Source organism: Pongo pygmaeus, chromosome 3 (genome assembly GCF_028885625.2).
Source record: "Pongo pygmaeus isolate AG05252 chromosome 3, NHGRI_mPonPyg2-v2.0_pri, whole genome shotgun sequence".
Lineage (NCBI taxonomy): Eukaryota > Metazoa > Chordata > Mammalia > Primates > Hominidae > Pongo > Pongo pygmaeus.
Genome location: NC_072376.2, coordinates 41,435,315 through 41,461,309, shown reverse-complemented (window position 1 = coordinate 41,461,309; position 25,995 = coordinate 41,435,315). Strand labels below are relative to the sequence as shown.

General features: G+C 39.4%; 1 protein-coding gene across 1 annotated transcript in view; it reads right to left on the bottom strand.

The window, feature by feature from the left end:
• The window catches only part of SLC30A9 (solute carrier family 30 member 9), a 100,259-nt gene that overhangs the window by 28,531 nt on the left and 45,733 nt on the right, over positions 1–25,995 (bottom strand). The window contains exons 7-9 of the mRNA XM_054484393.2: positions 22,807–22,865; positions 19,026–19,093; positions 8,319–8,421 (exon numbers count right to left, since the gene is read on the bottom strand). Of these exons, the coding sequence (XP_054340368.1) occupies positions 8,319–8,421; positions 19,026–19,093; positions 22,807–22,865 (230 nt within the window). The remainder of the gene's footprint in view (positions 1–8,318; positions 8,422–19,025; positions 19,094–22,806; positions 22,866–25,995) is intronic.

The window sequence follows — 25,995 nt, the reverse complement described above, 5'->3', positions numbered from 1 at the left end:
GCCTCAGCCTCCCAAAGTGCTGGGATTACAGGCATGAGCCACTGTGCCCAGCCCCGGCATTCAGTTTTAAAAGGGAAACAGAGCATAAAATTTTAAAAAATTTGCAGCCTTACAATGCAATAGAAAAGAAAATTCCATTTTCTGAGGAGAAACTCAAGCCAGCTGCAGAAATTTGCATAAGTAATGAGGAACTGAATGTTAATCACCAAGAAAAGGGGGGAAATATCTCTAGGGCATGTCAGAGAACTTTGTGGCAGCCCCTTGAATCACAGGCCTGGAGGTTTAGGAAGAAAAGTGGTTTTGTGTGCTGGGCCTAGGGTCCCTCTGCTGTGTGCAGTCTGGGAGCTTAGTGCCTTGCATCCCAGCTGCTCCAGCTGTGACTAAAAGGAGCCAAGGTACAGCTCCAGCTACTGCTTCAGCAGGTGGAAGCTCCAAGCCTTGGCAGCTTCCACGTGGTGTTGGGCCTGTGGGTGCACAGAAGTCAAGAACTGAGGTTTGGAAATCTCTGCCTAGATTTCAGAGGATGTATGGGAAACACCTGGATGCCCAAGTAGAAGTTTGCTGCAGGGGAGGGGCTCTCATGGACAACCTCTGCTATGGCAGTGCTTAAGGGAAATGTGGGGTGGGAGCCCCCACACAGAAAACCTACTGGGGCATCACCTAGTGGAGCTGTGAGCAGAGGGCCATTGCCTTCCATACCCCAGAATGATAGATCCACTGACAGCTTGCACAGTGCACCTGGAGAAGCCACAGACACTCAATGCCAGCCCCTGAAAGCAGCCAAAAGTGGGCTATAGCCTGCAGAGCTAAAGAGGTGGAGCTGCCCATTGCTGTGGGAGCCCACTTTTTGCATCAGCATGACCTGAAGGTGAGACATGGAGTGAAAGGAGATCATTTTGGAGCTTTAAGAATTGACTGCCCCACTGGATTCTGGACTTGCATGGGGCCTGTAGCCCCTTTGTTTTGGCCAATGTCTCCCTTTTGGAATGGCTGTATTTACCCAATGCCTGTACCCTCATTGTATCCAGGAAATAACTAACCTGCTTTTGATTTTACAGGTTCATAGGCAGAAGGGACTTGCCTTGTCTTGGATGACACCTTGGATGGACTTTTGAGTTAATGCTGAAATGAGTTAAGACTTTGGGGGACTGTTGGGAAGGCATGACTGGTTTTGAAAGGTGAGGACATGAGATTCGGGAGGGGCTAGGGGCGGAAAGATATGGTTTGGCTGTGTCCCCACCCAAAGCTCATCTTGAATTCCCACATGTTGTGGGAGGGACCTAGTGGGAGGTAACTGAATCATGGGGGCAAGTCTTTCCTGTGCTGTTCTTGTGATAGTGAATAAGTCTCACAAGATCTGATGGTTTTAAAAAGGGGAGTTTCCCTGCACAAGCACTCTTCTCTTGTCTGCTGCCATGTGAGACATGCCTTTCACCTTCCACCATGATTGTGAGCCTGCCCTAGTCACAATTAAACCTCTTTTTTTTGTAAATTGCCCAGTCTTGGGTATGTTTTTATCAGCAGCATGAAAATGGACTAATACACACCTGTACATTAAAAGTGACAGTCATTATTACTTCATATTATGTGTATATATGTATACATAGATATGTATTTATATTATTTTAAAAATATTCAATAAACATTCAACTATTTAAAAAATCCTTAATATTCAGTTGGCTGTGCAATTAAGTGCAAGATACCATCAACTATTTTATAAACTGAATATGGACCACATTTATTAATTCTAACAAAAATGAGACCACCCCAACCAGTTCTCCTCAGAGGTAAGACAGAATCACAGTTGTATTTGATATGTATCCTTCCAGACCTTTTTCTACACATTTACAACATAAATCTCTATCAGTTACGTATATATAACCTACAGAGCATTTGTTTAGTTTGCAGCATAACGAACATTAACATCTAGTGGCTAAGAAGTACTGTAAATGCTCTCTACTCCATGATCACCCTTCACGTTTCTGGTGTTCCTTAAGTATCATACTATCTAGCACCTGCATAAATGGTACCTTAGAAGATCTTTCTAGTTGTTTTATGTGCATATAACCTGTTTAAAGAAGACAGAGAAAGAACCATGTCTTCTTCTAAACACTTGCTACATTGCAAACTCAGGTGCTCAACAAATTCATCTGAGTTGATATTAAATGATATGAAGTGCATTATTTAACAGAAAAGTTTTCCAAAATGAACTGTAACAGAAATTGTAAGGCTAACACGGTGAAACCCTGTCTCTACTGCAAATACAAAAAACTAGCCGGGCGTGGTGGCGAGCGCCTGTAGTCCCAGCTATTCGGGAAGCTGAGGCAGGAGAATGGCGTGAACCTGGGAGGTGGAGCTTGCAGTAAGCCGAGATCGTGCCACTGCATTCCAGCCTGGGCAATACAGTGAGACTCTGTCTCAAAAAATAAGTAAATAAATAAATAAAAAACTACATTATAATTAGAGACACAGGTCTAATTTAAAAGTTGGAGGTACTTAAGTCTCTCAAGAAGTGAGGGAAAACATATGGCACAAAAATATTACAATGAATTAAAATTTTTAAAATATTATAGGTCTCGAAAGAAACAACTTTCTGAAATACAATTTCCATCTATTCAGAAAGGTCCAGTTGAAATATTTTTCATTGAAGCCTTTTTGAAAACTCTAAGAGACGGGGTTTTGCCATGTTGGTCAGGCTGGTCTTGAACTCCTGACCTCAGGTGATCTGCCTGCTTCGGCCTCCCAAAGTGCTGGGATTACAGGCATGAGCCACCATGCCCGGCACTGATAGAACATTTTGAAAAACTCAAATCATCCATCATTAAGCTTTAACAATTATAAATAGGTAACCAAATATGTTTTATTTCATCCATATCTACTCCCTCATGAATATTTTGAAGTAAATTCCAAGCATTGTACCATTTCATCTTTAAATATTTTGGATGAATCTCTTTAAAAACTAGGCTTTTTAGAAAACACAGCCACAAGACTATTATCAGACTTTTAAAAATCAATACTAATTCCTGGCTGGGTGCGGTGGCTCATGTCTGTAATCCCAGCCCTTTGGGAGGCCGAGGCAGGCGGATCACAAGGTCAGGAGATCAAGACCATATCAAGACCATCCTGGCTAACACAGTGAAACCCCGTCTCTACTAAAAATACAAAAAATTAGCTGGGCGTGATGGCGGGCACCTGTAGTCCCAGCTACTCAGGAGACAGAGACAGGAGAATCACTTGAACCGGGGAGGCGGAGCTTGCAGTGAGCTGAGATCATGCCATTGCACTCCAGCCTGGGCGACAGAGTGAGACTCCATCTCAAAAAAAAAAAAAAAAAATCAATACTAATTCCTTACTATTATCAAATATCTACTAAGTAATCATATTTCCACATAGGGAGAATTTTTTTGAGGTAAAATTCACATACAATGAAATGCACAAATCCTGAATGTAGTTTTGTTTTTGTTTTTGTTTTGAGATGTCTAGTTCTGTCGCCCAGGCTGGAGTACAGTGGTGCCATCTTGACTCACTGCAACCTCTGCCTCCCCGGTTCAAGTGATTCTCCTGTCTCTGTCTCCTGAGTAGCTGGGATTACAGGCATGTGCCACCATGCTCAGCTAATTTTTTTGTATTTGTAGTAGAGACGGGGGTTTCACCGTATTGGCCGGGCTGGCCTCGAACTCCTGACCTCCAGTGATCTGCCCGCCTCGGCCTCCCAATGTGCTGGAATTACAGGCATAAGCCACCGTACCTGGCCCAGAATGTACAGTTCTGGTTGTTAACAAATACACATACCCTTGAAACATATACTCCTATGAAGACACAGAACCTTTCCATCATTCCCAAAAAGCTCCCTGTGCCTCTTTCCTCCCCGACATCAGACGCAACCATTTTTCCCAGTTTTTTAAACTATTAAAAATTAAAGTTCCTTGCTGGAGATACATCTATGTTGCCAGTCAGAAAAGCAGTTCATTCCATTTTATTGCCAGATAATATTCCATTGTATGAGTATACTACAATTTGTTTATCTGCTGTACTGCTGATAAACATTTGGGTTGATTCCAATTTTTTCAGCCATTATAAGTAAAGCTGCTATAAACATTCCTTTTTTTTTTTTTGGAGACCGAGTCACTCTTGTCGTCCAGGCTGGAGTGCAGTGGTGCAACCTCGGCTCACTGCAACCCCCGCCTCCCGGGTTCAAGCGATTCTCCTGCCTTAGCCTCCCGAGTAGCTGGGATTACAGGGACCCATCACCACGCCCAGCTATTTTGTACTTTTAGCAGAGATGGGGTTTCACCATCTCGGCCAGGGTGGTCTCGAATTCCTGACCTCAGATGATCTGCCCGCCTTGGCCTCCCAAAGTGCTGGGATTACAGACGTGAGACACCGCACCCAGCCAACATTCTTATACAAATCTTTTGGGACCATTCATTCCCACTTCCCTTGGGTAAATACTTAGAAGTGGAATTGGTGGGTCACAGGGTAAGTATATGTTTATAGGAAGCTGCCAAATATTTTCCAGAGTGGTTGTACCATTTTATTAATACACAAGCAATGACTGGGAGATCTGGCTGCTCTACATCTTCACCAACATTTGGCTGTCAGGTTTTTACTTGTAGCCATTATAGTGGATATACAGAGATGTCTTGTGGTATTAATATACATTTCCTGATCATTAATGGTGTTAGCACTTTTTCAGGTGTCCACTGGCCACCATTCATGTTTCCTTATTTGTGAAGTACCTGCCCAAATCTTTATCCTTGGGGGGAAAAAAACTGGGTTCTCATTTTATTACTGAATCGTGGAAGTTCTTAATCCTGGATACCAGTCCCTTGTCAGAATGCTTGTGACTATTTTCTCCCAATCTATGCCTATTTATTTCCTTAAGGATGTCTTTCAATGAGCTAAAGTTTTTAATTTTGATGAAGTTGAATTTGTAAATCTTCTTATTTTATGATATTGTTTCTATGTCCTATTTACGAAATCTTTGCCTACCAGGTCTAAAAGATATTCACCTAGGTTTTCTTCCAGAATCTTCATAGTTTTAACTTTTATATTTGGACTATGATCCATTTCAAACTTGTATACAGTGTGTGAAGTAGGAGTCAAGGTCCTTTTTCTCCCCATATGGATCCAATTTTTCCAACATTATTTGTTTTAAAGTTTCATTTCTTCACTCAATTGCTTTGATGCCTTTGCCAAAAGTCACGGGCCATGTAAATGTGGCTCTGTTGTTGGACCCTCAACTCTGTTCCATTGATTTGTCAATCCTTATGCCAGTAACTCACTGTCGTAATTTCTATAGGTTTATAATGTCTTGAAGTTCTCCAAATTTCTTGTTTCAAGATTGCTTTGAATATTCCAGGTTCTTTGCATGTCCATATAAATTTTGGAATTTATTCCGTTCGTCAATAGTACAGAAAAGTCTGTTCATATTATGAATGGGATTCCATTATATCTGTAAATCAATTTAGGGAGATTTGACAGATCTATGACATCCAATCTATGAATGCGGTATTGTATCTCTCCATTTCTTTAGGTCTTCTTTGATTTCTCTCAGCAACATTTTATGATTTTCAGTGTAAAGGTCTTGTGTGTCTTTTGCTAGATTTATCTCTAAGTATTTAATATTTTGTGATAATACTTTATATGGAATTTATTAAAATTTCCTTCTCCATTTATTTGCTGATAGTAGAAATGCAATTAATTTCTTCATATTAACCTTTTATACTTACTGATTTTGAATGTTAAACCAACTTTACACTCCTGAAATCTTACTCACTTAATTATGATATAATATCATTTTTATATATCATATTCATATATTTATAATTCAATCTGATTATATTTTAAGGAGTTTTATATCTGTGTTCATGAGGAATAACTGGTCTGTAGGGTTTTTTCCCTCTCATAATGACTTTGTAAAATTTTGGGATCAGGGTTATACTCGTCTCATTAAAGCAGTAGAAAACACTTCATTCTCTATTTCTGAAAGTCTGTGTACTCAGTATTGTTTCTTCCCTAAATGCTTGACAGAATACTCTTGATATTGTTCCATAGGTTACTGAGGCTTCCTCCATTTTTTTCAATCTTTTTTGTCTGTGGCTTTAGTAAGGATATGTTCTGCTGTTACATATTCAAGTTCACTGACTGTTTTACCTGCAGTGTCTAATCTGCTGTTAATTCTATATAGTGAATTTTTCACATCAGATATATTTTTTTAGCTCTAAAAGTTTCATTTGGTTTATTTTTTATACCTTTGATTTCTCTTATGTTCATATTTTCCTTTCAATACATGACTGTACTTGAAATAGCTGTTTAATATCCTTGTCAGCTAATTCTATCATCTGTTTAGTCTGCTTCCAACTGATTTTTCTCCTGGTTATGAGTCAAATTTTCCTGCTTCTTACACTGGCGATTAGTCTTTTTTATTGGATGCTAAACACTGTGAATGTTATACTGAGTATTTGGATTTTGCTGCCTTTATTAAAGAATGTGAGGCTTTGTTCTGGCAAGTGATTAAATTATTTGAAGATCAGCTTGATCCCTTAGAATTTTTAGGAAGACTTGTTAGGGAGGGTTTTAGAACAGCCTTTACGTTAAGAATAATTTATCCCTACTCCTAAGGCGAGCCTTCTATTGGCCTCGATAATCAATGAGAACTCTCTTACCTCAGCTAGTCAGAACCTGAATGTATCCTAGCTTTGTGTGAGCAGTGGGAATTAGTCAGTTATTGCTCCTTGCCGGTTCTCTGCCCAGATTGATGCTCACATCTTACACATGTGTAACTTAACATTCAGCAAACATTCAATTCAAGGAAATCCCCATGTAGACTTCTATAGCTTTTTGTCTTTGTAGCTCCTTCCTCTGTGGAACTCTGCCTTGTAAGTTCTAGCCACCTCAGATGCCCTGAACACTGATTTCTGTCTTCTCAACTTTATGAGACTGTTATTTCCCATCCTGCTCCACTATCCCAAATATGCGTTCAAGCAAAAAGCCAGAGAGATCATAGAGTTCAAATGATTTGTTTCTTATCTGTCAGAGATCATGGTCTTATGCCGCTATTGTCCAATATACTGTCTAGTTTTTTAGTTGTTTATGGCAAAAGATTAAATTCAATCCCTGTTAGTCTGTCATGGGTGAAAGCAGAAGTTCTGAACATAATATTTTGCAACTTGATTTTTTACTCAATTTATCCTGGTTATCATTCCAGGTCAGTACACAGGTATCTACTACATTCTTTTTAAATGCCTGAATAGCATAGAGTATGAACACTTAAACATTGTCTTCAATGATTGAAATAAAAATATTGAAACTAATAACATCATACATATCTCCTTGCCATATGGACAAATATTTCTGTATTTCAACTTTCCTTGATAAGCTTACAAGAAAATAGAGATTGTAAGTTACATATCTCTCCCTATCCCCTCTCCTCCCACTGCATGCCACAGTTGAATGGTAAAATTTTATAGAGACAGTATTTATTAAGTATATATTGAGTATAAAGAGTAAGCTCAAGGTAAATACTTAGTACTAATGGCAAACGCTTGTCTTCTTTCCTTACTTTTATGAAGGGTTTTAATCCATCTGATTTGACAGTGAGTGAGACAAGTTCTCAGGCTTAATTTTTAATTAATATTGCTCTCCTTGCTCCTTATCTTCATGTTATTTCTATCCTTGTCTTAAATATTCTTATTTTACCTATGTCTTTCACTGAAGTTCTCCCAAATCAGTTTTTACATAACAGGACTAAAAATAAGTATATATTGAAAAGGTATCCTCTTAATATACCACACTCTTTAAAATGTAATAGGATGCACACACAGAAATTCTTATTATATTCTTACAAAAGGTTTGGGTTTCTAGTTTTCACAATTTGGGCCACAGGGGGTTTAAAAGGTATTTTAATTTTATTAATACAAAAATTTTTCTCCATTTGCAAAGCCAAGGAAAGTAATTCAAATTATGAATCTAATGTGAAAGCATTTTAACCAATTACATATGATTTTACATATTCCAAAAGTTTAAATTCATTGACTATTACAGTCATTAAGAATTCATATTCAGAGACCAGATTTCTGCTCAGTGACTGACAATGTTATACTTCACATTCCATTGTCAGAGGTTCTTAAAGCATAACAATCTGCTTTAAAATACTATGATTAAATTTCTATGCACTTCATTGCTGAAAAGCAAACTTTTATTTTCTCCCACAAGCCAACTACTGGAATCATTCAGTTTTAAAATAGATCAACTTTTAGATTAAAGCCTACAACTATTACTTTAAAATTGATTTATAAAAAAGCTTTAGTCCTCACCTGATTACAAGTATCAGATAATGAGTGTATAGCTTCTGAGAACATACTTGCTGAACCGGTATAAATCCAGGCAAGAAATTTAAAGAAGCAGTTTAATCCATTGCTAGAAGAGAAAGAGAAAACAATTTAGCATAGGTTTGGATAAAAATTTAAGCCAAAAGCATACTCAATCAGCTGTTTACCTCTATACTAGATTCTGTTGAAAGTAAAATTAGGCTAAGCACAGTGGCTCACACCTACAATGCCAACATTTTGGGAGGCTGAGGTGGGAGGATGGCTTGAGGACAGGAGTTGAAGACCAGGCTGGGCAACAAAGTAAGACCCCATCTCTACAAAAAATTTTTTAAAAACTTAGTCTGGTGTGGCAGTACACGCCTGTAGTCCCAGCTACTGGGAGGCTGAGGTGGGAAGATCATCTGAGCCCAGGAGTTTGAGGCTGAAGTGAGCTATGATTGTGCCACTGCACTCCAGCCTAGGCAAGAGAGTGAGACCCCATCGCTAAAACAACAACAACAACAACAACAAAAAACAAGTACAATTAAAAGAATTCCCAGCCTTAAAAAACTTTGTTTAGGTAACAAGAGTAAAAATCTGAAAAAATATAGATTATGTACTGTTAAGAGGCATGCTATGTGTAAGCAAATTACTTAAATATATTTTGAAAACTGGTGAGAAAAGAGGGTCTTCTATATGTGGACAAGATAAAATTTAAAAGAAAATTATGTGTTTTAGGCAGATAAAAGCAGATCTGCACATGATACTGTCCATTGGGCCAATGTCAAAGGCAAGACTTCAGTGAAAGTCTGTTTACTTAAGGAGGCAGATGCCAGAGGTGACTCTAAGCAGTCTCAGAGTCATACTAGAAGCAGCTAGATGCCCAAATAAACACAGTTAACTCTGAGGAAACTAGCTGCTCAGATACCAACAGTAATGACTAACATGATTTATCTCAGACGTTATGCTGGTGAGTTACCATGTTGTATTACAAGTCTGTTATACAAATATTAACACCCCCATTTTATAAATGAGAGAACTGTATGTCCCCTTTTAGCTACCCTTTTCCCATCTCCTCCACCTCAGATAACTTCTTAAAAACATCACATTTATTCTGGCTGTCACCGTTTTCATCTTATCAATACCACCTACCATTCCATACTACTAAATTCCTAGAAATATTTTAGTATTTCTCTTAACCTCCTGGGAGCATCTGACATTATTTTCTTCTTTTTTTAAACAATGTTTATTTATTTTTTAAATTTATAATTTAAGTTTTGGGATACATGTGCAGAATGTGCAGGTTTGTTACATAGGTATACATGTTCCATGGTGGTTTGCTGCACCCATCAACCTGTCATCTACATTAGGTATTTCTCCTAATGCTATTCCTCCCCTAGCCACCCACCCCACAATAGGCCCCAGTGTGTGATATTCCCCGCTCTGTGTCCATGTGTTCTCATTGTTCAACTCTCACTTACGAGTGAGAACATGTGGTATTTGATTTTCTGTTCTTGTGCTAGTCTGCTGAGAATGATGGTATCCAGCTTTATCCATGTCCCTGCAAAGGACATGAACTCATCCTTTTTTTTGGCTGCATATTATCCCATGGTGTATATGTGCCACATTTTCTTTATCCAGTCTATCACTGATGGGCATCTGGGTTGGCTCCAAGTCTGCTAATGTGAATAGTGCTACAATAAACATACATGTGCATGTGTCTTTATAGTAGAATGATTTATAATCTGTTGGGTATATACCCAGTAATGGGACTGCTGGATCAAATGGCAAATCCAGTTCTAGATCCTGGAGGAATCGCCACACTGTCTTCCACAATGGTTGAACTAATTTACACTCTCACCAACAGTGTAAAAGTGTTCCTATTTCTCCACATCCTCTCCAGCATCTGCTGTTTCCTGACTTTTTAATGATCACCAATCTAACTGGTGTGAGATAGAATCTCATTGTGGTTTCGATTTGCATTTCTCTAATGACCAGTGATGATGACCTTTTTTCCGTACGTTTGTTGGCTGCATAAATATCTTCTTTTGAGAAATGTCTGTTCATATCCTTCACCCACTTTTTGATGCAGTTGTTTGTTTTTCTTGTAAATTTGTTTAAGTTCCTTGTAGATTCTGGATATTAGCCCTTTGTCAGATGGATAGATTGCAAAAATTTTCTCCCATTCTATAGGTTACCTGATAATAGTTTATTTTGTTGTGCAGAAACTCTTTAGTTTAATTAGATCCCATTTGTCAATTCTGGCTTTTGTTCCCATTGCTTTTGGTGTGAAAGTCATGAAGTCTTTACCCATGCCTATGTCCTGAATGGTATTGCCTAGGTTTTCTTCTAGGGTTTTTATGGTTTTAGGTCTTATGTTTAAGTCTTTAATCCATCTTGAGTTAATTTTTGTATAAGGTATAAGGACAGGGTCCAGTTTCAGTTTTCTGCATATGGCTTGCCAGTTTTCCCAGCACCATTTATTAAATAGGGAATCCTTTCCCCATTGCTTTTGTCAGGTTTGTCAAAGATCAGATGGTTGTAATGTTTGGTGTTATTTCTGAGGCCTCAGTTCTGTTATATTGGTCTATATATCTGTTTTGGTACCAGTACCATGCTGTTTTGGTTACTGCAGCCTTGTAGTATAGTTTGAAGTCAGGCAGCATGATGCCTCCAGCTTTGTTCTTTTTGCTTAGGATTATCTTGGCTATACAGGCTCTTTTTTGGTTCCATATGAAATTTAAAGAAGTTTCTTTCTAATTCTGTGAAGAAAGTCAATGGTAGCTTGATGGGGATAGCACTGATTCCATTAATTACTTTGGGCAGTATGGCCATTTTCGTGATATTGATTATTCCTATCCATGAGCATGGAATGTTTTTCCATTTCTTTGTGTCCTCTCTTATTTCCTTGAGCAGTGGTTTGTAGTTCTCCTTGAAGAGGTCCTTCACATCCCTTGTAAGTTGTATTCCTAGGTATTTTATTCTCTTTGCAGCAACTGTGAATGGGAGTTCACTCATGATTTGGCTATATATTTGTCTATTATTGGTATATAAGAATGCTTGTGATTTTTGCACATTGATTTTGTATCCAGAGACTTTGCTCAAGTTGCTTATCAGCTTAAGGAGATTTTGGGCTGAGATGATGGGGTTTTCTAAATATACAATCATGTCATCTGCAAACAGAGACAACTTGACTTCCTCTCTTGCTATTTGAATACCTTTCTTTCTTTCTCTTGCCTGATTGCCCTGGCCAGAGCTTCCAATACTATGTTGAATAGGAGTGGTGAGAGACGGCATCCTTGTCTTGTGCCGGTTTTCAAAGGGAATGCTTCCAGCTACTGTCCATTCAGTATGATATTGGCTGTGGGTTTGTCATAAATAGCTCTTATTATTTTGAGATACATTCCACCAATACCTAGTTTAAGGTGAAAGTTTTTAGCATGAGGCGGTGTTGAATTTTACTGAAGGCCTTTTCTGCATCTACTGAGATAATCGTGTGGTTTTTGTAATTGGTTCTGTTTATGTAATGGATTACATTTATTATTTTGCATATGTTGATGCATATGTTGAACCAGCCTTGCATCCCAGGGATGAAACCAACTTGATGGTAGTGATAAGCTTTTTGACATGCTGCTGGATTTGCTTTGCCAGTATTTTATTGAGGATTTTTGCATCGATGTTCATCAAGGATTTTGGTCTGAAATTCTTTTTTTTGTGTGTCTCTGCCAGGTTTTGGTATCAGGATGATGCTGGCCTCATAAAACGAGTTGAGGAGGAGTCCTTCTTTTCCTATTGTCTGAATAGTTTCAGAAGAAATGGTACCAGCTCCTCTTTGTACCTCTGGTAGAATTTGGCTGTGAATCCGTCTAGTCCTGGGCTTTTTTTTTTTCAGTTGATAGGCTATTAATTACTGCCTCAATTTCAGAACTTGTTATTGGTCTACTCAGGGATTCAACTTCTTCCTGGTTTAGTCTTGGGAGGGTGTGTGTGTCCAGGAATTTATCCATGTCTTCTAGATCTTCTAGTTTATTTGCATAGAGGTGTTTATATTATTCTCTATGGTCGTTTGTATTTCTGTGGGATCAGTGGTGACATCCCCTTTATCATTTTTCATTGTTGTCTATTTGATTCTCCTCTCTTTTCTTTTTTGTTAGTCTGGCTAGTGGTCTATGTATTTTGTGAATCTTTTCAAAAAATCAGCTCCTGGATTCACTGGTTTTTTGAAGGGTTTTTTGTGTCTCTGTCTCCTTCAGTTCTGCTCTGATCTTAAGTTATTTCTTGTCTTCTGCTAGCTTTTGAATTTGTTTACTCTTGTTTCTCTAGTTCTTTTCATTGTGATGTTAGGGTGTCAATTTTAGATCTTTCCCACTTTCTCCTGTGGGTATTTAGTGCTATAAATTTCCCTCTAAACACTGCTTTAGCTATGTTCCAGAGATTCTGGTACACTGTGTCTTTGTTCTCATTGGTGTCAAGGAACTTATTTATTTCTGCCTTAATTTATTTACCCAGTAGTCACTCAGGAGCAGGTTGTTCAGTTTCCATGTAGTTGTGCAGTTTTGAGTGAGTTTCTTAATCCTGAGTTCTCATTTGATTGCACTGTGGTCTGAGAGACTGTTTGTTTTGATTTCTGTTCTTCTGCATTTGCTGAGGAGTGTTTTACATCCAATTATGTGGTCAGTATTAGAATAAGAGTGACATGGTGCTGAGAAGAATGTAAACTCTGTTGACTTGGGGTGGAGAGTTCTGTAGATGTCTATTAGTCCACTTGGTCCAGAGGTGGAGTTCAAGTCCTGAATATCCTTAGTAATTTTCTGTCTTATTGATCCATCTAATATTGACAATGGGGGGGTTAAAGTCTCCCACTATTACTGTGTGGGAGTCTATGTCTCTTTGTAGGTCTCTAAGAACTTGCTTTATGAATCTGGGTGCTCCTCTATTGGGTGCATATATATTTAGGATAGTTAGCTCTTCTTGTTGCATTGATCCCTTTACCACTATGTAATGACCTTGGTCTTTTTTGATCTTTGTCTGTTTAAAATCTTTTTTATTAGAGACTAGGATTGCAACCCTGCTTTTTTTTTTTTTTTCCCTTTCCATTTACTTGGTAAATATTCCTCCATCCCTTTACTTTGAGCCTATGTGTGTCTTTGCACATGAGATGGGTCTCCTGCATACAGCACACCAATGGGTCTTGACTCTTTATTCAATTTGCCAGTCTGTGTCTTTTAACAGGGGCATTTAGCCCGTTTCTATTTAAGGTTAATATTGTTATGTGTGAATCTGATCCTGTCATTATGATGCTAGTTGGTTATTTTGCTCATTAGTTGATGCAGTTTCTTTATAGTGTCAATGGTCTTTACAATTTGATATGTTTTTGCAGTGGCTGGTACCAGTTTTTCCTTTCCATATTTAGTACTTCCTTCAGGCGCTCTTGTAAGGCAGGACTGGTGGTTATAAAATCTCTCAACATTTGCTTGTCTTTTCTTCTCCTTCGCTTATGAAGCTTAGTTTGGCTGGATATGAAATTCTGGGTTAAAAATTCTTTTCTTTAAGAATGTTGAATATTGGCCCCCACTCTCTTCTGGGTTGTAGGGTTTCTGCAGAAAGATCCACTGTTAGTCTGGTGGGCTTCCCTTTGTGGGTAAACTGACCTTTCTCTCTGGCTGCCCTTAACATTATTTTTTTATTTTTTATTTTTTTTGGAGATGGAGTCTTGCTCTGTCGCCCAGGCTGGAGTGCAGTGGCGCGATTTCAGCTCACTGCAAGCTCTGCCTCCTGGGTTCACGCCATTCTCCTGACTCAGCCTCCTGAGTAGCTGGGACTACAGGCGTCCACCACCACACCCAGCTAATCTTTTTGTATTTTTAGTAAAGACGGGGTTTCACCATGTTAGCCAGGCTGGTCTCGATCTCCTGACCTTGTGATCTGCCCACCTCGGCCTCCCAAAGTGCTGAGATTACAGGCGTGAGCCACTGTGCCCAGCCGGCTGCCCTTAACATTTTTTCCTTCATTTCAACCTTGGTGAATCTGATGATTATGTGACTTGAGATTGCTCTTCTTGAGGCCTGTCTTTGTGGTGTTCTCTGTATTTCCTGAATTTGAATGTTGGCCTGTCTTGCTAGGTTGGGGAAGTTCTCCTGGATAATCTCCTGAAGAGTGTTTTCCAACCTGGTTCCATTCTCCCAGTCACTTTCAGGTACACCAAACCAAATGTGGGTTTGGTCTTTTCACATAGTCCCATATTTCTTGCAGGCTTTGTTTATTCTTTTTCATTTTTTTCTCTAATCTTATCTTCATGCTTTATTTCATTAAGCTGATCTTCAATCTCTTATATCCTTTCTTCAGCTTGATTGATTTGGCTACTGATACTTGTGTATGCTTCACAAAGTTCTCATGCTGTGTTTTTCGGCTCCATCAGGTCATTTATGTTTTTCTCTAAACTGGTTATTCTAGTTAGCAATTTCTCTTACCTTTTTTCAAGGTTCTTAGCTTTCTTGTTTTGGGTTGGAACATGCTCCTTTAGCTTGAAGGAGTTTGTTATTACCCACTTTCTGAAGCCTACTTCGTCAAACTCATTCTCCGCCCAGTTTTGTTCCCTTGCTGGCGAGGAGTTGTGATCCTTTGGAGGAGAAGAGGTGTTCTGGTTTTTGGAATTTTCAGCCTTTTTGCACTGGTTTTTCCTCATCTTCATGGATTTATCTACCTTTGGTCTTTGATGTTGGTGACCTTTGGATGGCGTTTTTGTGTGGACATCCTTTTTGTTGATGTTGATGCTATTCCTTTCTGTTTGTTAGTTTTCTTTCTAACAGTCAGGCCCCTCTGCTGCAGGTCTGCTGGAGTTTGCTGGAGGTCCACTCCAGACTCTGTTTGCCTGGATATTAACAGCAGGGGCTGCAGAACAGCAAAGACTGCTGTCTGTCCCTTCCTCTGGAAACTTCATCCCAGAGGAGCACCTGCCAGATGTCAGCTGGAGCTCTCCTGTATGAGGTGTCTGTTGATCCCTGCTGGGAGGTATCTCTCCATCAGGAGGCATGGGGTCAAGGACCCACTTGAGGAGGCAGTCTGTCCCTTAGCAGACCTCGAGCGCTGTGTTGGGAGATCCGCTGCTCTCTTCAGAGCCAGCAGGCAGGAACATTTAAGTCTGCTGAAGCTGCGCCCACAGCCGCCCCTACCCCCAAGTTTTCTGTCCCAGAGAGATGGGAATTTTATCTATAAACCCCTGACCGAGCCTGCTGGGCCTTTCTTCCAGAGATGCCCTTCCCAGAGAGAAGGAATCTAGAGAGGCAGTCTGGCTACAGTGGCTTTGCTGAGCTATGGTGGGCTCTGTCCAGTTCGAATTTCCTGATGGCTTTGTTTACACTGTGAGGGGAAAACTGCCTACTCAAGCCTCAGTAATGGTGGCCCCCAACCCCCACCCCACACACACACCGAACTCAAGCATCCCGTGTCAACTTCAGACTGCTGTGCTGGCAGCCAGAATTTCAAGCCAGTGGATCTTAGCTTTCTGGGCTCCCTGGAGGTGGGATCTGCTGAGCTAGACCACTTAGCTGCCTGGTTTCAGCCCCCTTTCCAAGGGAGTAAAAGGTTCTGTTGCACTGGCATTCCAGGCACCACTGGAAAAAGACTAGTCTAGCTAGCTTGGTGTCTGCCCAAATGGCCGCACAGTTTTGTGCTTGAAACCCAAGGCCCTGGTGGTGTAGGCACCTGAGGGAATCTCCTGGTCTGCGGGTTGTGAAGACCATGGGAAAAGTGTACTACCTGGGCTGGAATGCACCGTTCCTCACGGCACAGTCCCTCATGGCTTCCCTTGGCTAGGGGAGGGAGTTCCCCAACCCCTTGCACTTCCCCGGTGAGGCAATGCCCCACCCTGCTTCGGGTCACCCTCCGTGGGCTGCACCCACTGTCTGACCAGTCCCAATGAGATAAGCCGGGTACCTCAGTTGGAAATGCAGAAGTTACCCACCTTCTGCATGGATTTCGCTGGGAGCTGCAGACAGGATCTGTTCCAATCCAGCCATCTTGCCCACCACCCCCCCAGCTGGCTATTTAGTTTTTAAAGACAGGGTCTTGTTCTTGCCCACGTTGGAGTGCAGTGATGTAATCACAGCTTACTGCAGCCTTAAACTCCTGGGCCCAAATGATTCTCCTGCCTCAGCTTCTTGAGTAGGTCTACAGGCGCACATCACCCACCATGCCCAGCTAATTAAAAAAAATTTTTTGTAGGTACAAGGTCTCATTATGTTACCCAAGGTGGTCTGAAATTCCTGAGCTCAAGTAATCCTCCTGCCTCAGCCTCCCAAAGTGCTGGGATTCCAGGTGTGAGCCTGTAGCAGGCCTGCTATTTTCTTAAAACATGTGTGCCTGTAGTCTCAGCTACTCAGGAGGCTGAGGCAGGAGAATCGCTTGAACCTGGGAGGCAGAAGTTGCAGTGAGCCGAGATTGCGCCACTGCACTCCAGCCTGGTGACAGAGCAAGATTCCGTCTCACAAAAAAAACAAACGCTTCTTCCCTTGGCTTTCTTGACACTCCTTGATATGGTTTGGCTCTGTGTCCCCCACAAAATCTCATCTTGTACCTCCTATAATTCCCACATGTTTTGGGAGGGACCCAGTGGGAGATGACTGAAGCATGAGGGTGGGTCTTTCCCATGCTGTTCTCGTGATAGTGAATGAGCTCACGAGATCTGATGGTTTTTAAAAATGGGAGTTACCCTGCACAAGCTCTATTTGCCTGCTGCCATCCGTGTAAGACATGACTTGCTCCTCCTTGCCTTCCACCATGATTGTGAGGCTTCCCCAGCCATGGGAACTGTACATCCAATTAAATCTCTTTCTTTTGTAAATTGCCCAGTCTCGGGTATGTCTTTATCAGCAGTGTGAAAATGGACTAATACACCCCTGGTTTTCTTTCTACTTTTCTCCTTACTCCTCCTCAATCTCCTCTGCAGGCACTTTTTTTTTTTTTTGAGACGGAGTCTGGCTCTGTTGCCCAGACTGGAGTGCAGTGGCGCAATCTTGGCTCACTGCAAGCTCCGCCTCCCGGGTTCACACCATTCTCCTGCCTCAGCCTCCTGAGTAGCTGGGACTACAGGCACCCACCACTACACCCAGCTAATTTTTTGTATTTTTAGTAGAGACAGGGTTTCACCATGTTAGCCGGAATGGTCTCGATCTCCTGACCTCGTGATCTGCCCACCTCGGCCTCCCAAAGCCTCCACCTTTTTCTTAATGTTAACATTCTTCAAGGAATTTTTCCTGAGGACTTTTTATTCCTGATACTATATATACATACATTCCTCAGGTGATCTTTACTTTTATGGCTTTAGTTATCATCTATATACTAAAAACTATCAACTCCAAACCTCTAACTCAGATTTCTCTCCTGAGCTTCAGACCAATATATATTAACAATAATACTTCTTAAGTACATATCTTAGAGCAGGTACTATGTTAAGCACTTTTCACATATACATCCCTCCAATAAGAAAAGCTATAATCACTATCCCTGTATTATTGGTGAAAAGAACCCTGTTGACTATCTCCACCTGGGTGCCCTAAACATACCACCAGCTCAAAAATGAACTCATCATTTTCTCTGCTCCCACCCTGCTCCTCCTTCCAGTGCTCTCCTCAGTGAATGGTACATTATTTACACAACTGTACAAGCCAGAAACCTGGTCACTATCCTTGAACATACCTTCTAAGAAGTTGAAACTATGTCTATCTGTACCACCACTATGATAGTTATGACATCATTATTCCTTGTCTGTATTATAAATGCCTTCCTCTAGTTTAGTGTCCCTCCAGTCCTTAAAGAATTATGTATTATATCTTTATATTTTCAGATCATATCACACTATCTGATACATATTTTACATATATATTTAAGAATAAAAGAACTAATGAATTATTGAATGATTTCATACATCCTAAAATAGACTAGTCAGAAAAACAGATAAAAGGTGAACAAAACAATAGGAATCAAGAAGATAGAGGGAAAAAGGGGGAGGCAAGGCTGGGCTCAGTGGCTCACACCTGTAATCCCAGCACTTTGGGAGGCCGAGGCGGGCAGATCACGAGGTCAGGAGATTGAGACCATCCTGGCCAACATAGTGAAACCCCATCTCTATTAAAAATACAAAAATTAGCTGGGCGTGATGGCGTGCGCCTGTAATCCTAGCTACTTGGGAGGATGATGCAGTTAATTGCTTGAACCCGGCAGGCAGAGATTGCAGTGAGTTGAGATTGCGCCACTGCACTCCAGCCTGGCAACAGAGCAAGACTCTGCCTCAAAAAAAAAAAAAAAAAAAAGAGGCGGCAAAAATAACAATTATGTTCTTCCAAGATAAGTGGAATAAAGATAATAAGCACAAAGATATTCTTCAGTAGCTGTAACCCAGGTTGGTTTAGCTAACTTCTTTAAAAAAGACTTCTATCAACTCCAATAAAAATAAGAAAGGATTTTCAGATAGCAACTATTCTTAGATCTAACTACATCAAAAATATACAGAGAATGAGCATGGGTGTCTATATGAATTCATGCTCTTTCCCCACCACTTTACTGACAATAATAAAGACTTCTTCAATTTCCTCCTAAAACAAAATAAACCTCAAACTCTATAGCTAGCTACCATGTAATAAATTTATATATTTAAGGATATACATATTTAAAAGAATATATTCTATTTCGCAAAGCTTATTTTTCAGTACTCACATGCAAATTGCAACCATCACCACTTTTCCTGGTCCCTTAAAAAACACTGATGCCGTTCTGGAGCGTGGCTGTAAAAAAACAAAAACTTTTTTTAATACCTCCAAAATTTTGCAGAGAAGCACTATAACTGGTGGCTTTGACAGACCAGAACATTTTCCTCTATCAAAACTTCTGAATTAGGTTTACTTATTTTTCTCTAGAAGTTCTTGTTTAGAAAGTGGAAAGATTAAAACCGAAAGCATATCTGGCTCTCTTTCCAGAAACTTGTTTGTTTTGTTTCCTTGTAATTCATGTCCTGCCTACTTCCAGAAAGGATCTGAGTTGGCTATATAAAAACTAGTAATAAAGTAGAAAAGTGCACTGAGCTGAAATTCATATGCTCTAAGAATGTGTGAAATCAGACACCCCAAATTCTGTATTGACCTGCCTTCAGAGCTAAGAGAAGGAACTACACAGGGATAAACCTTGTCCATGTGATCTCAACTTTTACTTCAATTTGTAAGCCATAAACTCTGACTATGGGTCTAGATTTCTGAATTATACTGTTTATTGATAACAAACAGAATGTATGTTTTATTAAAATAAGAATATATTGTATTATTTGGTTGAATAGAGAAAAAATTCAATGAAATTATTATGGGAACAATAGAATGCTGCTTACGGTGAAAAATAAGATTTCTTTAGAAGAAAGGTTTGGGAACTCATGGGAGGGGCAAAACAGGGAAAGGAAATGAGATCTTTAAGATCAGAATAAGAAATAATAAGAAAAATAAGGAAAAAGATTCACTGGGCTCAAACCACTCTAATAAAGAAGGCTGTAGAAAATGGGAAGATGTGTTGGTAGAAACTAGAAATAATGATAAGGCCCAAGGAACTCTAACAAGAGAATAAAAATCTGGAAAAATAAGAGATCACAAGGAGCCAGGATTCACAACCCACTTGGGAAGCTTCCTGTAAAAGCTACTCAAAAATTCCATAATCAGGCTGGGCGCAGTGGCTCACGCTTGTAATCCTAGCACTTTGGGAGGCCAAGATGGGCAGACTGCTTGAGCTCAGGAGTTTGAGACCAGTGTGGGCAACATGGTAAAACCCCGTCTCTACTAAAATACAAAAAAATCAGCCAGGTGTGGTAGTGGGTGCCCGTAATCCCAGCTACTCAGGAGGCTGAGGCATGAGAATCTCTTGAACCCACGAGGCAGAGGTTGCAGTGAGCTGAGATCGTGGGCAACACAGCAAGACTCTGTCTCAAACATAAAATAAAATAACATAAAATAACATCACATCACATCACATCACATAAAATAACATAAAATAAAAATAACATAACATAACATAAAATAAAATATAAAAAAATTCCATAATCAGAGCAATCGGAGAACTGCCCCTTTTTGAAGACCAGGACAGCAAAATGTTAGAAATTAATGAAACTAGATAGCCAATATCTATTTTTTCTATTTTTATATATCTTTGAGAACATTCACAATAAACAAGGTTCTTTAATATTGGGACAAGTACAGAAAATTTGGATAGATTTCAGAGACAACTACCAGGAAAAGGAGCATAAATTGTTCAAAGCATTATTGGTGCATTTCAAGGTGATACTATTGTGGAGTTAAATATATTAAGCAGAGATAAAGGTACTTCCAATTCTCTGAAGTACTATATCAAGAAACCCATGAATTAGAAATAGAAGGGAAGGCATGGGAAAGTAGAAATGTATTAAAGGGGAAATTATTATATAAGAAATTAAATACCAGAGGAGCAGACCCAGAACACTGTGATTTCATATATCTCATTACTGGAGTTCTCATGAGATAAGAATATATTGGAAAAACAAGTGTCTGGGTCAGAAATAACAACAACAACAAAAAAAGGCATTAATTTTTGCAAACAGGATTAGTCCTATGTTTTAGAGAAAGAAAGCAACCATTTTCAGTGGGAGAACAACCATTCCTAAAGGGAATAGGGGTACAGTAGAGGGAAATGAAATACTAGTTTTATCCTAATGTCCCAGCAAAAAAAGGTTGTAATAGCAAAAAAAATCAATTCAAAACATGGAATATTCAAAAGCTGACCAGTATTAATCTTCTAAAGTAACAAAGATTTCATTAGTCAACAGCTACTATTAGAAAATCTGGTGAGGATGATTCTCAATGTGAAACAGTTGTGAAGGCGAGGAGTGAATCTTCCCAGGAGGCAGGTCTCACCAGCCTAAGTTATCCCAGCACAAGAGGCAATGGCAATAGCCCTTGAGGCATGAGAGTGAAAATGCTGGCTCAGAAGACATATGAAGGCTCTACCTGAGGAGAGTCCACATCTTCAGGGCAGTACTGGGGTGCCAGAAATGCAGGGATCAAAGGTGAAATGGAAATTAAGAGGTCTTGAAGAATATAAATGGAAAAGGAAAGCATATCAAATAAGATTTGGCTAAAATTATCATCATTGCCAATGTCTAAACTTTGCAAAACGGGTGCAATGTCTCAAATGCCACCAGAGAGAAGAAAATGTGCATAGGTAGCCTTTTATCCAAATATGACATTAACTTCTTGACAGGAGATTCCTCCCAGCCAAGTTTAAATGGAAAGTCAACTTGGCCATAGACTGCTTGGCATCTTAAAGGTGCTGGGGACTTTGGTAAGTCATTTCAGTGGGGTGGTGGGGTTGAAAGCCCAATTGGATTAGGTTCAGGAGAAAATAAGAGGTAGAACAGTAGAGGCCAACTTTCTATATGTGTCCCAATATTAATTTCCTTCTAGTAGGAAGGAAAGCAGAGTATTTTGTCACATGTGTAGATGAGTTAGTAAATTTGGTGATGAAAAGATGAGGTGATGAAAAAGATGAGGTACTTTTATGAAATTACACCTATTTTTTCAATAAAATATGAAGTAAAGTCAACAGCTGAAGGGTAAAGAGTGAGGCTGTTGGGAAGAAAGAAAAAGATACGCAATAGCTATTTCAAAGAGTGGGAAGATGAACATACTCTGGAAGTTTAGTAAGACTGTCAAATAATATTGAGTATCCATTGATTTTGTATAGTCATATAATGAAGAAAGAACAATCACACTGGCTCTGTAATTTTGTTCTCCAAGGGCTAAGCTTCTTGGATACAAGCACAGAGTTGGCAGTCTGAATGCTGAACCAGAGTTAGGAGCAGAAAGAGAGAGGCTAAAGAAAATTACGAATGTGTATGACAGATATAAATCTCACTAAAACCTAAGAAAATAAAGTCTTCCTCATCTATATCTACATGCTTAAGGTTCATAACATGGTTATGACTTTAAAGAAAACTTATGTACAAATGTTTTAAATTTCAAGAAAATCAGGCCACGCACGGTGGCTCACGCCTGTAATCCCGACACTTTGGGAGGCCGAGGCAGGCGGATCACCCGAGGTCAGGAGTTCAAGACCAGCCTAGCCAACATGGTGAAACTCTGTCTCTACTAAAAACACAAAAATTAACTGGGCATGGTGGCGTGCCTGTGGTCCCAGCTGCTCGGGAGGCTGAGGCAGGAGAATCGCTCAAACCCGGGAGGCAGAGATTGCAGTGAGCCGAGATCACACTACTGCACTCCAGCCTGGGCAAGAAGAGTGAAACTCTGTCTCAAAAAAAAAAAAGGAAAATCAGACGGAAATGAATGAATAGACTATAATTCAGTGAACTACAATGTATTCAAGAAAATCTTAGATTGAGATCACAGACATGCTAGAATTTTACAGTGGACTGATATTAGAATTTTGCTGTGCAACGCAAACATACACATTATTACAAAGATATCCTTACCTTGGTATTTCCCAAGAAATCTCTGTATTCTCTTAATATTTTTTGGTTTCTAAATAGCCCTGTAAGAATGACAAAATAAATTTAGGTCATAGATATTCTTATCAGTCACAGTCTAGATTAACATGATATTCTCTTTAGGACTGTGTTAAATATGCGCTACTAGCTAACAGCAAAAATATTAAGTTATAAAAAATTTGGATTTGTAACCTGATTGAAAAATGGGGAGAGGATTTCAATAGACATTTCTCCAAAGATTATATAGAAACCACCAACAAGCATATGGAAAGATGCTCAACATCACTTATCATCAGAGAAATACATATGAAAACCACAATGAGATAGCACCTCACATCCATTAGGATGGCTACTATTAAAAAAACTATAAACAGAAAATAACAAGGATTGGCAATGTGTCAAAACTGGAACCTTTTTGCACTGATGGTAGGAATATAAAATGGTGCAATTGCTATGGAAAAAAATATGAAGGTTCCTAAAAAAAATTTTAACATAGAATTACCAGATAATCCAGCAATCCTACTTCTGAACATACGTCCAAAAGAATATCAAGTGGGGCCTCAAAAAGCTATTTACATGCCCATGTTCATAGCAGCAGTAGTCACAACAGTCAAGAGGTGAAGCAACCCAAATGTCCATGGATGGATGAATGAATGGATAAACAAAATGTGGTATATACATATGATGATAGAGATTATTTCACCTTGAAAAAGGAAATCCTGTCACATGCAACAACATGGATAAACCTTGAGGACACTATGCTAAGTGAAATAAGCCCATCTCAAAAGGACATACACTGTATGACTCCACTTATATGGGGTATCTAAAGTATTCAAATTAATGGAAACAAAAAGCAGAATGGTGGTTGTCAGGGACCGGGGGGGTGGCAGGGAAATGGGGGGTAGTTATTTAATGGGTATAGTGTTTCAGTTTTGCAATACGAAAAACCTCTGAAGATCTGTTTCACAACAATGTGAATATACTTACACACTTATGAACCGTATCTTTAAAAATGGTTAAGATGGTAAATTTTGGGCTATGTGTTTTTTACCACAATAAAAAAGGAGGCAGGAAAATCTGGATTTGCAATGAGATAAAGACAGTTTGGTAAGATTCTTTTCTCAATATTACCTTTATAAAAGTTAACTAAGCCTGATATAAAAACAAGTCCTTCATTTTTGCCTCAAAGTTGAAAAATATGAGAGAGTATTTTTCTATTACTGTGTTTTCTCAAATTTTTGCATTATAAAAAATTCCTTTAACTTTTATTTACAAGGCTTCTCATGGTATCATTTTAATAGCAAAAGCCTAGAAACGTCCTATGGGGGAATGATTGAATAAATTACGGTATATCAAAAAACAGAGTATTATAAAATAAATGAAGAAATGTCTTTATTTACTGCTATGGCATAATCCTCATGACAGAGTTAAGTAAAAAAAGCAAGAGCAGCCGGGCGTGGTGGCTCATGCCTGTAATCCCAGCACTTTGGGAGGCCAAGGCGGGTGGATCACAAGGTCAGATCATCCAGACCATCCTGGCTAACATGGTGAAACCCCGTCTCTACTAAAAATACAAAAAATTAGCCAGGCATGGTGGCATGCGCCTGTAGTCCCAGCTACTTGGGAGGCTGAGGCAGGAGAATTGCTTGAACCCGGGAGACAGAGGTTGCAGTGAGCCAAGATCGTGCCACTGCACTCCAGCCTGGGCCACAGAGTGAGACTCCGCCTCAAAAAAAAGCAAGAGCAGAAAGTATGTATAGTATGCCTTATTTATAAAGGGTATGGTGTTTAATACAAATATGTATGCTTTTTTAAAAATATTATTTTTATTTTTAAATTTTTGGTAAGGAAAAGGGTCTCGCTAATGTTGCCCAGGCTGGTCTCAAACTCCTGGTCTCAAGTGATCCTCCCACCTCAGCCTCCCAAAGTCCTGGGATTATAGGCATGAGCCACGGAGCCTGGCTTTATCTTCTTATATTTTAAGTATTAAAAAAAAACCCCAAAACTTTAAAACAGTTACTTATATAGGAGAGAGGACTTAGAGTGGAAAGGACAGAGATGGAAGCTAGAGTTCTCTGAAATATCTGTTCTGTAGGTTTGACTAAGAAATCATGTAAATTTTTAGGCAATTATAAAATAAAAACAAAATTATTTTTAAAAATCAGAAGCAAAATGAAACAAATGAGCCTAACTGTATATCTACTGATGATATTTCTACATAGAAAAATTTTAAGTGACTTTAACACACAGAAATTGAACTATACATCTCTAGTGGGATATATATACTAAAGATACAAAGAAAAGCAAAGAAATCTTAAATTACATTGTTAGTATTAATACTGTTATTTGAAACTACACGTTATTCTCTATGTGTGTAGAGACATAGAATAAATCAAGTATGTAATTACTTTAACTTGATTTCATTTTCCAGTAAAAGGAAAAGTGGCTCCTTTTAGAAATAGTTGATTACCAACCCAGGACAGGAAATGTATAAGATGAGTCTGAAACATATTATTCCTGAAAGTGAGGACGCCATGATACTACAGTTATGACAAAGGGACTTAGGAGCCAACTGAGGTGCTTCCATTGACCAACATTAGGACAGTTTGAGCACTGCTACTCTGTTCTTTCCTTGCATATCTTCTTCTCCCTCTTCCATCTTCCCTGATCTTCCTATCCCACTGCTCCCCTCCTGGTAATGAACTCCTGTACTCTCAAGAAACTCTCTCCATCCCTTTTCTTCCTGGGTTATTGACCATAACTGTCTCACAGTTTCCACTTTGAAATTTTGCCAACTCACCTGGAGAAGGAAATATTGTCATTTCTAAGCCTTGGTCCTGTGCAGAACTGAGATAGTCAAATAATTTAGAATCCTCCTAAATATTTATACTCCAAGGCTTCTAGTTACATCCTTCCAGTTTCATAACTTCTTTCCAGGTTACTACTAACAAAAATAAATAAAATGGGGTGGAATCCTAACGAAACCATTGAAATAGGGTTGGCAAACTTTTTTCGAAGAGGGCTGGTGACATGGTTTGGAACTGTGTCCCCATCCAAATCTCATGTCAAATTGAAATCCAACTGTTGGAGATGGGGCCTGGTGGGGGGTAACTGGGTCATGGGGGTGAATTCTCATGAATGATTTAGCAATATCCCTCTTGGTACTGTCCTCAC